General features: G+C 50.8%; 1 protein-coding gene across 2 annotated transcripts in view; it reads right to left on the bottom strand.

The window, feature by feature from the left end:
- The window catches only part of Nefh (neurofilament heavy), an 11521-nt gene extending 3078 nt beyond the window's left edge, over positions 1 to 8443 (bottom strand). The window contains exons 1-5 of one of the 2 annotated variants that reach the window (XM_031339926.1): positions 8230 to 8443; positions 8100 to 8138; positions 6058 to 7283; positions 4092 to 4291; positions 2699 to 2823 (exon numbers count right to left, since the gene is read on the bottom strand). In XM_031339926.1, coding sequence (XP_031195786.1) covers positions 2699 to 2823; positions 4092 to 4291; positions 6058 to 6940 — 1208 coding nt within the window. In that variant the 5' untranslated portion in view covers positions 6941 to 7283; positions 8100 to 8138; positions 8230 to 8443. Of the gene's footprint in view, positions 1 to 2698; positions 2824 to 4091; positions 4292 to 6057; positions 7284 to 8099 lie in introns of both variants that reach the window. The other variant, XM_031339925.1, reaches the window with a different exon arrangement.
- Between the last annotated feature and the right edge of the window lie 3765 nt (positions 8444 to 12208).

Below are 12208 nucleotides of genomic sequence, written 5' to 3'. Positions count from 1 at the left end.
GACACAGGAAACCCCATAAGGAAACTTCTCCCTAAAGAATGGTCCGACACAGGAAACCCCTATGTTGACAAAACTTACACCTCGTGTTTGTCAACTAACACCTAATTCAAGATAGGCATGGTGGCACATGCCTTTAATCCCAGCATTTGGGAGGCAGAAACAAGTGGACCTCTGTAAGTTAGAGGCTAGCCTGGTCTACAGAGCTACAGTTCCAAGACAGCCAGGGCTACACAGAGAAACCCCATTTCAAACAATCTCATCCCCCCAAATAGAAAACTTCAAGAGAAAGTTGGAGGTCTAGGGTTATAGCTCAGTGGCATATTGTTGGTCCAGTATGTATGAGTCTCTGTGTTTGGGACAGAGAGAGAGAGAGAGAGAGAGAGAGAGAGAGAGAGAGAGAGAGAGAGAGAGAGAGAGAGAGAATGACTCCTGAATGTTGTTTATAACCTCTACATGTGCACTGTACACACAACCCTGCACATACACAGTAACATAAAAAACAAGCCCCTCCCAGGACTGAGGGGAACAAGGAAGCCCACATGTACACATTTAGGCTGAGAGGTTTCCTAATTGCCGTTTAGAGCATCCTGTCTCCTTCTGTAGCCATTCTTTGGGATTTCTCCTCTCACTTAGCTACTCACTAGATGGTGGCCTTATCCAAGCTGCTCAGACTCTTAAGGCCTTCATTTCCTCATTGGTAAAAGTCTGACCACCAGAGTCCTTACCTCAGAGGGCTGTTTCTGTGAGAGAATGAATAATATTAAGGGGTTGGTGGGGATGGGGTGGCTGCTTAGCGGAAGCATAGGGGCTTTAGACCAGTGGTTTCCAAATTTAACAGCTTACAAATTACTTGTTAAACTACAGGTCTTATCTACAGCCTGGGGCAGGGCTTGTCTGTCTTTCTACCTCTAGGATCACTCTGAACCTTAGCTACTGTACCACACTGCATAGCAAGATTAGAGCAGACCCAGGAGGTGGACAGGCAAGGGCCACCAACCACAAGAGGCCTTTGGGATGTCAGCCCTGCTAGACTGTGATGTCTCATCTTTGAGGACTGGTCTTCTCATGACTACCATTCAGTGAGCACCAGCAGAACCTTTGTCAGAGCCTGGATTACTGTGAAAACAGGACTGGCTGAGCTCCCATCAACCCATGGTTTGGATGTTGTTTTTGTTGTTTCCGTGTATTTTTGCAAAGAATGAAGGCCTAGCAAGCTAAGAAATTCCAGAAGGTGAGGCTGTGATGGTACCTGACTATCCAAGCACCACCTCTTTCCCTCCAAAGCAAGTCTCTGACTAGCTGACTTAGAGGTAGAGAAGGGTCTTTAAGCTGGAGTCACCGTCAGAAAGATAACAGGGTATTCCTGAGCCAATGAAGTAGCTCGGTGGGTAAACACACTGACCATCAAGCCCAGGGACTTGGTAAGTTTGATTTCCAGGAACCACATGGTGGAACTAGAAAGTCAATCCCCAACTGGATGTCCTCTGACCTCCATATGTGTGTGCATGCAGGTGCACGCATGCACACACGCACACACAAATAAAATGCAGTTAAAAGAAAGTAAGTTGGGCTGGAGAGATGGCTCAGAGGTTAAGAACAGTGGCTGCTCTTCCAGAGGACCTGAGTTCAATTCCCAGCACCCACATGGTGGCTCACTATCATCTATAAATGTAATCTGATGCCCTCTTCTGGCTTACAAGTGTACATGAAGATAGAACACTCATATACACTAAATAAATAAGTAAATCTTTTTTTAAAAGAGAAAGAAAGAGAAATAAAGAAAGAGAAAGAAAGAAAGTTAGCTTCAGCTTCAAGATTTCTGCCTCTCGAGAACTAGAGCAGTTGTCGGGGGCTGGGGCAGGGGATGATGAGGGTCCCATGAGGAGTATGCAGCTTGAATTTGGGGTGGAGGGAGATGAGTGTTTGTATGCAAATATATGCAAATATATCCAACACTACTGTCATGTTCCTTTAAACCTGTTAAATGGCCAGTTTTAGATACAGACTTTAAAATGCTTTTTTCTTATTATGCTCATGTATGGGTGTCACAATGGCTGAGAGAGGTTATGGACAACTTTCAGGAATCAAAGTTCTCTCTCTGCAGGAGATTCTGGTAATCAAACTTGGGCTCTCAGGCTTCTATACCAAGTGCCTTTGCCTACTGAACCATCTTGCTGATCACACATCATTAAAATATATTGTACTATAATTAGGACTGGAGAGACAGCTGAGCTTTTAAGAGTTAAGGCTCACAACTGACATACTTTGGGCTGGTAAGATGGCCAGGTGGGTAGAGAGGCTTGCTGCACTGGCATCAATGCCTGAATTCCACCCTTGGAGCTCACTGGTCCATGTGTGAGACACACACACACATATACACACAATAAAAATTAAACAGAAATACTTTTGTCTTTAGCTAGGTTGTGGTGACACACACCTTTAATCCCAGCACTTGGGAAGCAGAGGTATATGGGTCTCTACAATCTAGAGACCAGCCTGGGCTACATTGTGAGTTCAAGGCCTGAGAGGGCTACCAAGTAAGATCTGTTTTAAAAAAAAACAAAACAAAATAAAAGCCGAAAAAAAATTTTGTCTCTAAGATGTAGGCAGCTACCCTAACACAACCTGAAACTGAAGGCTTAGTAGTTTATGGGAGCTCAGGGCCCAACACTGCCTCCAGGCTCCTGGGCCATCTTACCTGTAAGCCGCAATCTCAATATCCAGAGCCATCTTAACATTGAGCAGGTCCTGGTATTCTCGGAGCTGCGCAGCCATCTCCCACTTGGTGTTTCGCAGCTCACTGTCCAGCTGCTGAATAGCATCCTGGGGAAGACAGATCAGGAAAGGTCATCTTGCCATCCCTGGCAAGGTAAGCTGGTGCTACCCTGCTCAGCCACCTGGCTGGGGACAAAGCCCCACCCCGCCAAAAACATAAAGTCATGGAAAAGTCTGGAGCAAACGTCTCAGCCCGAGGAACGTTCTGGAATGGAATACAACAGACACTGGCTCCGTCAGAATGATGGGTGAACTTTTACAGATGTCTTAGATAATGTTCCCTGAGGGGTTGAGATGTAGCAGAGTGGTACACTCTACAGGGCTCCCTGGGGCGGAGCAGTGTTAGCTACTTTGTTTTCTGTTCTTTCCAAAAGTGCCTGCCAGTGTCAACCCTTGGCAAGTATCTGCTATTTGATTCCCTGGCAAGCCAGAGGATATCCAGAGGCACACTGAATACAGATGAAACTTCTTTTCCCGGGAACACTGCTCAAAGCAGTGGTTCTCGACCTGTTCTCCCAGGGTTTTAGCAAACCTCTTTCTCCAAAAACCAGTTATGTTGATCCACAACTAGTAAAACTGCGGTTGTTAAGTAGTAATGAAAATGATTTTATGGGCTGGAGAGATGGCTCAGTGGTTAAGAGCGCTGACTGCTCTACTGAAGGTCACAAATCCCAGCAACCACAGGGTGGCTCACAGACATTCCTAATGAGATCTGATGCCCTCTTCTGGGATATCTGAAGACAGCTATGGTGTACTTTAAATAAATAAATAAATAAATAAATAAATAAATAAATCTTTTTAAAAAAGAAAAGAAAATGATTGTATGGCTGGGGCTCCCCACAGCAGAGGGACCTGTATGAAAGGGTGGCAGTGCCAGGAGGGCTGAGAAGCACTGCCTTAGAGTAAACCATCACAAGGACCCTTTACTTACTCTAGTGTTTCCCTAGTTGCCAGTGTCTCTATAGTTACCACATTTACTTGTTTATCAGGTTCTAGGAAAGTGACACTTTTCTCCCCAGACTGTTTTTGACTGAAGAAATCTTCCAAAGCTGTGCCCAGACCAAGGCCACAGGCGCTGGTGCCTAGGATGCCTACTCTAACCAAGAGTATGCTGAGCATTTATACTTAAGTAGTAAATTCTTTATTAGGTGCTAGGACGGAGCCCAGGACCTCATACACTCGACCACTGAGCTATGTCCTTTAGTTCAGGTAGGCAGATAACTCTCTAGGTCACACAACAAAAAGATGTGATGTCCGACTCAGAGACCAGGGTCTTGCTCTAAGAAAGGAAGTGAGTCACGTTCCCCTCTGCTCACCTGGTAGGAGGCAATGTCTGCCTGATGACGATCCTCTAGCTCAGAGCGCTGCCTCTCCAGTGACTCCTTGGTGCTCTTCAGCGCCTCCAACTCTGTGGTCCTGGCCTGCAGCTGCCGTCGGTATTCCGTTATCTCCTCTTGGGCTGATCGCATAGCATCTGTGTTCACTCTGGCTGCCTCTGAGAGTCGGTCCAACCTCACTAAGTAGAAAGGAATCAGGACACAGGGTAGGGTTATTAGCAACATATGAACTTGGGTTGCAATCTGAAAAGTGGCATGCTTGGGTACTGGGATGCTTAATCCACCCTTTCCTTTGGTAGTCAAGCAATTATGGCCCAAAGCCACCCCGCTAGTGAGTGGCAGGATTCAAATTTAGTCTATCTGGCTTCAAAAAGCAGACTGTGTCCCCCTGGACTTGATCCATAAACCACTCAGGAGATAAGAAGCCCCCATTCGTGGTTCCAGTGCCTGGCAGAGCTCCTTAACAAAGGGTTGGCACGCTGCACTGAGGGGTTCAGATGGAAAACTAGCATGAGGCTTAACGTTGAGCCGGGGTGTGCAAGCTTGTGAAAGAAGTTATTTCACCTATGACTTCTCCAGGTATGAACACGGTGGAAGCAATCAGTTACAATGTAGCCATGGTAACTTCACTGCAGATTTCTGCAGAGTCCAAGGTCATAGGAGAGCACAAGGCTTGTGTACCAGCCTCTGTCCCTCCCTCCCTCTTCTCACCCCCTTAACACAGCAGCTCCAGAGCCAATGGAGCCTCTGCCACCAACTGGCACCTGGTTCTCAGATCTTGTCCAGGCCAGTGGAAATCAGAATTTGGTCTTAATCTCCAGAAAGTGAACATCCTATATCTAAGAGCTGGAGTCCTGATGGAAAGAAAGAGGCCAGCTGGTGGGAACACATATCCTGGCACGCTCTGCTTGGGTGAAGGGCAAACCTAAAAGAAGAGAAGAGGTCCCCTCTGGGAGGAGCCTTGCTGCAGAGATGGGGGAAGGGCACTGCCACCGCAAAGGCGTGGAACATGAAAAGGGAAATTCCAGGCATACAAATCCAGCACTCCTGGCTTTCCCTGCTGTTAGCAAAGACTTAAAAAACCATTCAAGTGAGGGTTCTTAGCTATTATGGATCACAGACACCTTTGGAAAGCGCCGACGCTCTGCACTGGCCTCTAGAACAATCCATGGAACGATTCTGCAGCTGACACTAAGAAGCCCAGTTACTTACTCTATGCCCCAATCCCAAAAGAAATGAGAACGAGAAAAGGCCAGTGTTGGTCAAGGTCACCCTGCAGCTACTGGGCAGGGTTTCAGGGCAACTGCAATCTAGCTGACTCAGAACCCCTGTAAATTTTGGGAAAGAGGAAGGGGATTTTAAATAACACAGAGGCTTCCTCAGCCATTTGCAGTCATGAAGTCCACATGGTGGTTCCATACTGGCTAGAAAGGGCGTGAAAATGAATGGCTTTTTTTTTTTAGACAACAGATTAATAAAACTCGAGAAGCTATGCACTGGGTTAAGTACTGGGGCGAAGCCTGGTAGGTGTCAGCAGAATACCCCTGTTTCATCCACTGCGCAGGGTGAAAGAAAGGGTGAGCAAAGTTGGCACGGCAAGCAGCCGCTGGTTACCCTGAGTCTAGAAGGGGCTTGCTCCATTTCATATGGGAGACCGGTCTGAATCTGGGGTCTGTCTAACAGTGTGTGGAGCACAAGGGTTGGCCCTGGTGTTTAAGTACAGACATAAATAATGTGGAGGGTGGCATCTAAAGGAAAATCCAGAGTTGGGGCGTCCCAAGGGAGGGTCTGAGTAAAACCGCTATTTTGTGAGGTGACATGCACTTCGCAGAGGGTCCAGCTACTTCTGAGAGGAGTCCTCTACTGTCCTCGTTAGTGAACCCACCCGCTGCTCACTGCCCCGCCAGAAGGGGGCGACCCCCTCCCACCCCGCGGTCCCGCGCACCTCGGAACCACTCCTCGGACTGCAGCGTGCTCTGCACCGCGTGGCCTTCGAGTTGCGCGCGGATCTCTCTCAGAGCCGACGTCACGTCGCACTTGAGGGCGTCGCGAGCCTCGGCCTGAGCCTGCGCCTGCGCCGCACCGCAGCCCTGGATCTGACCGAGCAGCTCGCCCACCTCCTCCTGGTGGTGGCGCCGCAGGTAGCCGCACTCCTCCTGCAGCGCCTGCGCCTTCTTCTGCAGCTCCACGCGCGCCGCTTCCGCCTCCTGCGCGAAGCGGGCTAGGGCGCGCGCCGCCGCCTCCGCCTCCTCGCGCTGCCGGGCCTCCTCGTCCAGCCGCTGGCGGACGTGCGCGATGTCCTCCAGCAGATGCTCCTGCTCCAGGCGCAGCTGCCCGCGCGCCGCCCCGAGGCGCAGCACGGCGCCGCGCATCTCGCGCACCTCGCGCTCGTACAGCTCGCCCATGGCGGCGCGGCCAGCTTGCTGCTGCCGCAGCGCCGCCGCCTCGCCCTCCAGGCTGCGGTTGTGCGCCTCGAGCTGCCTCACCTTGTCGATGTAGCCGGCGAAGCGGTCGTTCAGAGCCTGCAGCTGCTCCTTCTCGCTGCGCGCCGCCACCGCCGCCACCACGCAGCCCTCGGGGCCATTGCTTAGGGTGTCTAGCGAGTCGGTGCTCGAGGCGGCGCCGGCGCCGCGGAAGCGGCTGGGCGAGGCGGACACGGAGCTCACGGACGTCCGCGCCCACGAGTGGAAGCCGCTGGAGGAGCCGGCCGCGGAGCGCGTACCCCCCGCGCCTGCCTTGCGGCTCAGCGCATAGTGCAGGCTGCCTCCTCCGTGCAGCGGCGCGAACGGGGCGCCCAGCAGCGCGTCCGCGCTGCCGAAGCTCATCATGGCCGGAGCAGGTGCGGCCGCCGGCGGAGCGGGAGTGCGGGACCGGGACGGGGAGGGCAGCACTGCGGCAGCTCCCGGACGCCGGCTCTTTTATATCCGCGGTGGCCCGGGCCGGCCCCTCGGCAGTGGGGGGCTGGGGAGGAGGGCCCCGCCCTCTCCACCTCCTCCCCCGCGGCCCCGGGCCGACCGGCTTCTCCGCAGTGAGAGGGGCGGGGCTGGGGGGGGGGACCCAGGAGTGAAGGGGAATCGACGCCTCGTCAGTGGAGCCTCCCGAGGTCAGACCAAGGAGTAAAGGACTTCCAGAGTGGACAAGTGCAGACCTCCAGGTGCATGGCGGAAGACCCTATTGATCAGAATAAGACCCTCGAAATAAGAGAGGGCACTCGAAATAGGGAGAGGACTGCAGAACTGATGGGTCAGGGCGCCTTCGGGTTGAGGCAGTGGGAGACTGCAGTGATTACTATGAGAGGACACCCCCTCTTGAGAAGCAGCACAGGGTTCCCTAATAGAGAGGACCTTGAGATGAGGAGTGCAGACTGCAGCCACCCGCGAAGGGATTCTGTATGGGGTTGCATGATGGATGCTACTGAGGATAAATGGGGACCCCCTAGCTGGAGGTGCCGTGTTCCCCAGATACTACAGCGGCCATGGTCCACCTAGAGGGGCTTAAGGAACTGTACAGCTAGCTTCGGGGTGATGTTTGGGGGGACGTGGAGTTTGAAAGGACTGCAGAGCTACCCTGAGGGAATATGGGAAACACTGCAGAAGGAGAAAGGGAGCGCTGGGTGAGAGAGGAACTTGGTGCTGTCTAAAAACTCCAGTGGCCACGACTGGAAAGTGGAGTCTGCGTCTGCGAAGAAGCAGGGGGTCCCTGAGTAGGCAGCAAGATCCTCAACACCCAAGCCAAGTTCTGCAGACAGGGTGGGGGTTAGCTTCGGTGCTTCGCTAGCAGAATGACCTTGTATAAATTGTGTTCTCCTAGGTTTGGGTTTCCCTTGTGTGTAAGAGACAGGATGCAACTCCAAACCCCCATGTACCCCTAGGAGGTTCGAACTTGAGAAATCTCTGCCTGAATTTGGGGAAGAGAACCCACATATTGCCAGTCGGAATAGTACCCACTTCCCCTCACCTGAGAAGTTTGTCTTTCTCCCTTCCTTACCCGATTTTTCTGTTTTATCTCGGCATCTCACCCTTATTCCTACAATAGATGAACCAATACTGCCATAAGCATCCCGCTCCATGCTCCGAGGAAGTGGCGGGGTGGTTTCTCAGTACCAAAATCCCCCGACCTCCATCATGAGCCCTGCTGAGGCTTCAGATAAAAGGGCGGGGGCGGCGGAGGGGCCTCGGACTTGGAGCTCTTGCTTTGTTATACGCTCGCTCGCTCGCTTTTCAGATTTGTTATACGCTCGTTCGTTCTTGGTTTGGTTGTTCCGGTCAAAAGCGGTGTTAGTGAAGCCTCCCGTGCCGCTATCGCTTCAGCACCACGGACAGCACCCACCAACGGACGGGAAGGGTTAATCTATGCCTTACAGAGTGGGGAGGTTCCGTAGCTTTTCCAAACACTACCTCTGTGCGGTACAGGGGAGGAATGGATGAGTCATGTGACAGGGGCTCGAAGCGACCTACGGTTGTATGTAAGTGACCCACCCCTGCATGTCCTGTCCAGTGCCTGGCTTTCCGTGAAGTTTTCTCCCTGTAAACCTCCTTTCCCGGAGCAGAGAGAACCCGACTCCAACGCCCACTGACAAGCTCTGGGAACCAGTGTAGACTTCTTTAGATCAGAACTTATCCCAGGCAATTACCTCAAGCCTCGCTGCATCCCGGCTTATTGTGGTTTTCTTTTTTGGAGGGATCCCCACAATGAAAACTGACAGATTCCCTAAAAGAGACCCCACCTGTCTCTTTCCTTGCCTCTGTTTCATCCCCAGCCCCTGGCTGCAGGCTGACCCTCATAGCTACCGAAGTGATGGTGCTGTCCCTTTAACCACGTTTTACTGGAAGGAGAGTGCACTAGGGAGGATGGGGGAGGAGTTCCTGGTTTTTCATGATGGAGCAGAACATGATGAAGCATTTTCCCAATTTAAAGGTCCAGTCATGCTGCTCTTTGCAGAGGGCAGAAAGGCTAGGAGGCAGGTAATTGAAAGGCTGGGGTGAGCCGCTTGCTTGAGGCACTGCAGAATGTCATGGGGAGGGGGCTTGGATACAGACCTCTACCCCCTTATACCCACATGGCTTCCCCATTTATCTTTCATCCTGCTTGGAAATTTGTCATTAGATCCTTGTTCCTTTGAGTCTCTTCAGCTGTCTACAGAATGCGTATGCCCTTCTTGGGGGGTCAGAAGTCTAACAAGGAGCTGACAGCACGTATGAATGATTGGAGTAGGGGGTGAAGGTAACACGTGGCTTCTCAGAGACATCAGGTGTGGCTTTTGTGGCCGAGAGATTGTCATGAATGCTGGGACCCTGGTTAGTCCTTGAGAGTCACCTTCAGAAAGCTGGGCCTCGGTCCTTATCCCCTCCTGGGGTTCTGTGGTCCCCAGTGCTAACTCCTGCCCATGTACTGCTTCCCAATGTCGCGTGTCCTAGGTGTTCTGTGGTCCCCAGTTCCCCAGTATGAATCCCTGCCAGTGTGCTTCCCGGTCTGTGCCTGTGAGTGGATAGGTGGATGAATTCTAATCAGCTCTCTAGCAAAATGTATGGCCAGGAGAGAACTAAGAATGATTCTTTTTGCTGCGCAGTGGTGCTACTCGCCTTTAATCCCAGCACTCAGGAGGCAGAGGCAGGCAGACAGATCTCTGAGAGTCTGAAGCCCCCTGACCTATGCAGTGAGTTCCAGGACAGCCAAGGCTATACGTGATTCTTTTCTAAGACCTTGCAGTTCAAATAACTTCTGCTTTCCTTCCTGCATCCTTAACATTTAGCAATGAACAAGACAACATATCTCTCCATCATCCATCCATCCATCCATCCCTGTCTCTTTTCTTGCCTCCACTACATGTGATAGGCACACATTGGATAATGGTGCCACTGAAACCAATAAGCCCACCTTTCCAGGTGTGTGTCACCACGCCCGACTTTTTTTTTTAGATTTATTTATTTATTTTATGTGTGTGAGTACACACTGTAGCTGTACAGATAGTTGTGAGCCTTCATCTGGTTGTTGGGAATTGACTTTTAGGACCTCTGCTCGCTCTGGTCAACCCTGCTCACTCCAGTAGAACCCACTTGCTCAGTCCCTGCTCGCTCCGGCCCAAAGATTTATTTATTATTATACATAAGTACACTGTAGCTGTCTTCAGACGCACCAGAAGAGGGCGTCAGATCTCATTACGGGTGGTTCCTTGGGACAATTCTCAATTCTTCCCAGATCTCAGCCCAGAATGTCCCAGGGTACCTTTAAGATGTTTCATGCTATGTATGATTCCATTGCCATTGGAAGATGATGAAGATTTTAAGCAATGAAATCCTGCTTAGCGGTGTTCAGAAACTATGGGCATTCTCCTAAGGGAAGCTGTGAGTCCCAGGTCCTGTCCTTCCTCTCTCTCTCCTCCTCTTCCTCCTCTTCCCCTTTCTTCTTCTCTTCAACTTCCCCTTCCCTTTCTCTCCTGCTTCCTCTCTGTCTCCCTTTCTATCCTCTCTTCTTCTTCCTCCTCCTCTTCTCCTTCCCTTCTCTCCCTGTCTCTCTGTCTTTCTGTCTTTCTCTGTAGCTGTAGCTATAGCTGTAGCTGTAGCTGATACTGTGTGTCTTAGTTGCTGTAATGAAACACCATGACCAGGAAGCAAGCTGGGGAGGAAAGAGGTTTTTTGGCTTACACTTCCACGTTGTACTCTATCATTGAAGGAAGTCAGAGCAGGAACCTGGAGGCAGGAGTTGATTCAGAAGCCATGGATGGTGCTGCTTATTGGCTTGCGCCCCCCCCCCCCACATAGCTTGCTCAGCCTACTTTCTTATAAAGCCCAGGACCACCTGCCCAGGGATGGCACTATGGCCACAAGGTGGGCCATCCCCATCAATCAGGAGTTAAGGACACACCCTACAACTGGACTTGTGGAGGCATTTCCTCAACCGAGACTCCCTCATTTCAGATAACTCTAACTTGTGTCACATTGACATAAAAACTATCCAAGGAAGCTCTCTCTTTTTCTTTTTAGACATGATCTTGCCTGGGCTAGCTTTACATTCTGCCCTCCTTTCTCGGGTTCCCAAGTATTGATATTATAGGCAGTTTTATTGGCTCATTGAGGCCGTGTGTCACTATGTCGCCCAGACTGGCCTTGAACTCCTGATCTTCCTGCTGAAGGACTAGGGTTGCAGGTGTATACCCTCGTGCCTGACACTTCATTTCTCCTTTCTTTCTGGCCATGAATTGAGAGGGTTTTTTTGTTTGGTTGGTTGGTTTTGGTTTTGGTTTTGGTTGGTTTTGGGGTTTTGCTCCATCATACTGCCTTGCCATACAGTGCCAAAGCAATGGGCCCAACTGATCCTCAACTAGAACTACCAAAACTACAAGCCAAGATGAACCCCCTTTTTTTGTAAGTTGCAGTTACAAAAGCTAACAAATATAATGGAAATTCCTCTAACAAAAAGGAAAAGAGAAGCCAGGTGTAATGACTTACTACTTCTAGGATTTGATAGGCTGAGACAGGGGGATTGCTATAAGTCCAAGATCAATCTAGGCTATCTGGTGAGTTTCAGACCAGCTTAGACTACAGTGAGAGGTGGGGCTGCCATGACTAAGTATGCTAACTAGAGTTGTTAGAACTTTCCAGAGCCTGTTTTTGTGAAGAGCCTGGGAATCTTCTAGAGCCAAACATATATGCTGAAGTACCTGAGCTTATTTGCTTTTGGGCCCATCCTGCTTCAGGTATCTCCCAGACAGAGTTGCAGTGGCCCACATTGAAGGACTTGGAGTGGTGCCTCACCCTTGGCTGGGGAGAATGGGAGCAGCCTCTGCCAGCATTCAGTGGATCTTGTGGCTGGCGCTCCTCAGGAGCAAATTTGCAGGGTGAAGGACAAAGCTGTAGCCTTCCCAGCAGGCACTGCTGCCCCCACTCCTTTCATTCAGTATTGCTGGCAAGTCAGAAGGAGGAGGTTGGGGTGGAAGCAGCTCCTGTGTGCACAGCAGAGCATTCCACAGCCCATTGCTAAAACAGAAGCATCAACAAGTGGGACCCTTCTTCCTATTTTACAGATATATAAACTAAGGCCTGAGTGAGGGATTGGGTTATCAGAATTAACTCAGTGGTAGAACCCAGGGTCTTTTT

This window comes from Mastomys coucha, unplaced genomic scaffold (genome assembly GCF_008632895.1).
Source record: "Mastomys coucha isolate ucsf_1 unplaced genomic scaffold, UCSF_Mcou_1 pScaffold22, whole genome shotgun sequence".
Taxonomy (NCBI): domain Eukaryota; kingdom Metazoa; phylum Chordata; class Mammalia; order Rodentia; family Muridae; genus Mastomys; species Mastomys coucha.
Note: the sequence above shows the minus strand (reverse complement) of the source record. Positions and strands in the feature narration are given on the sequence as shown.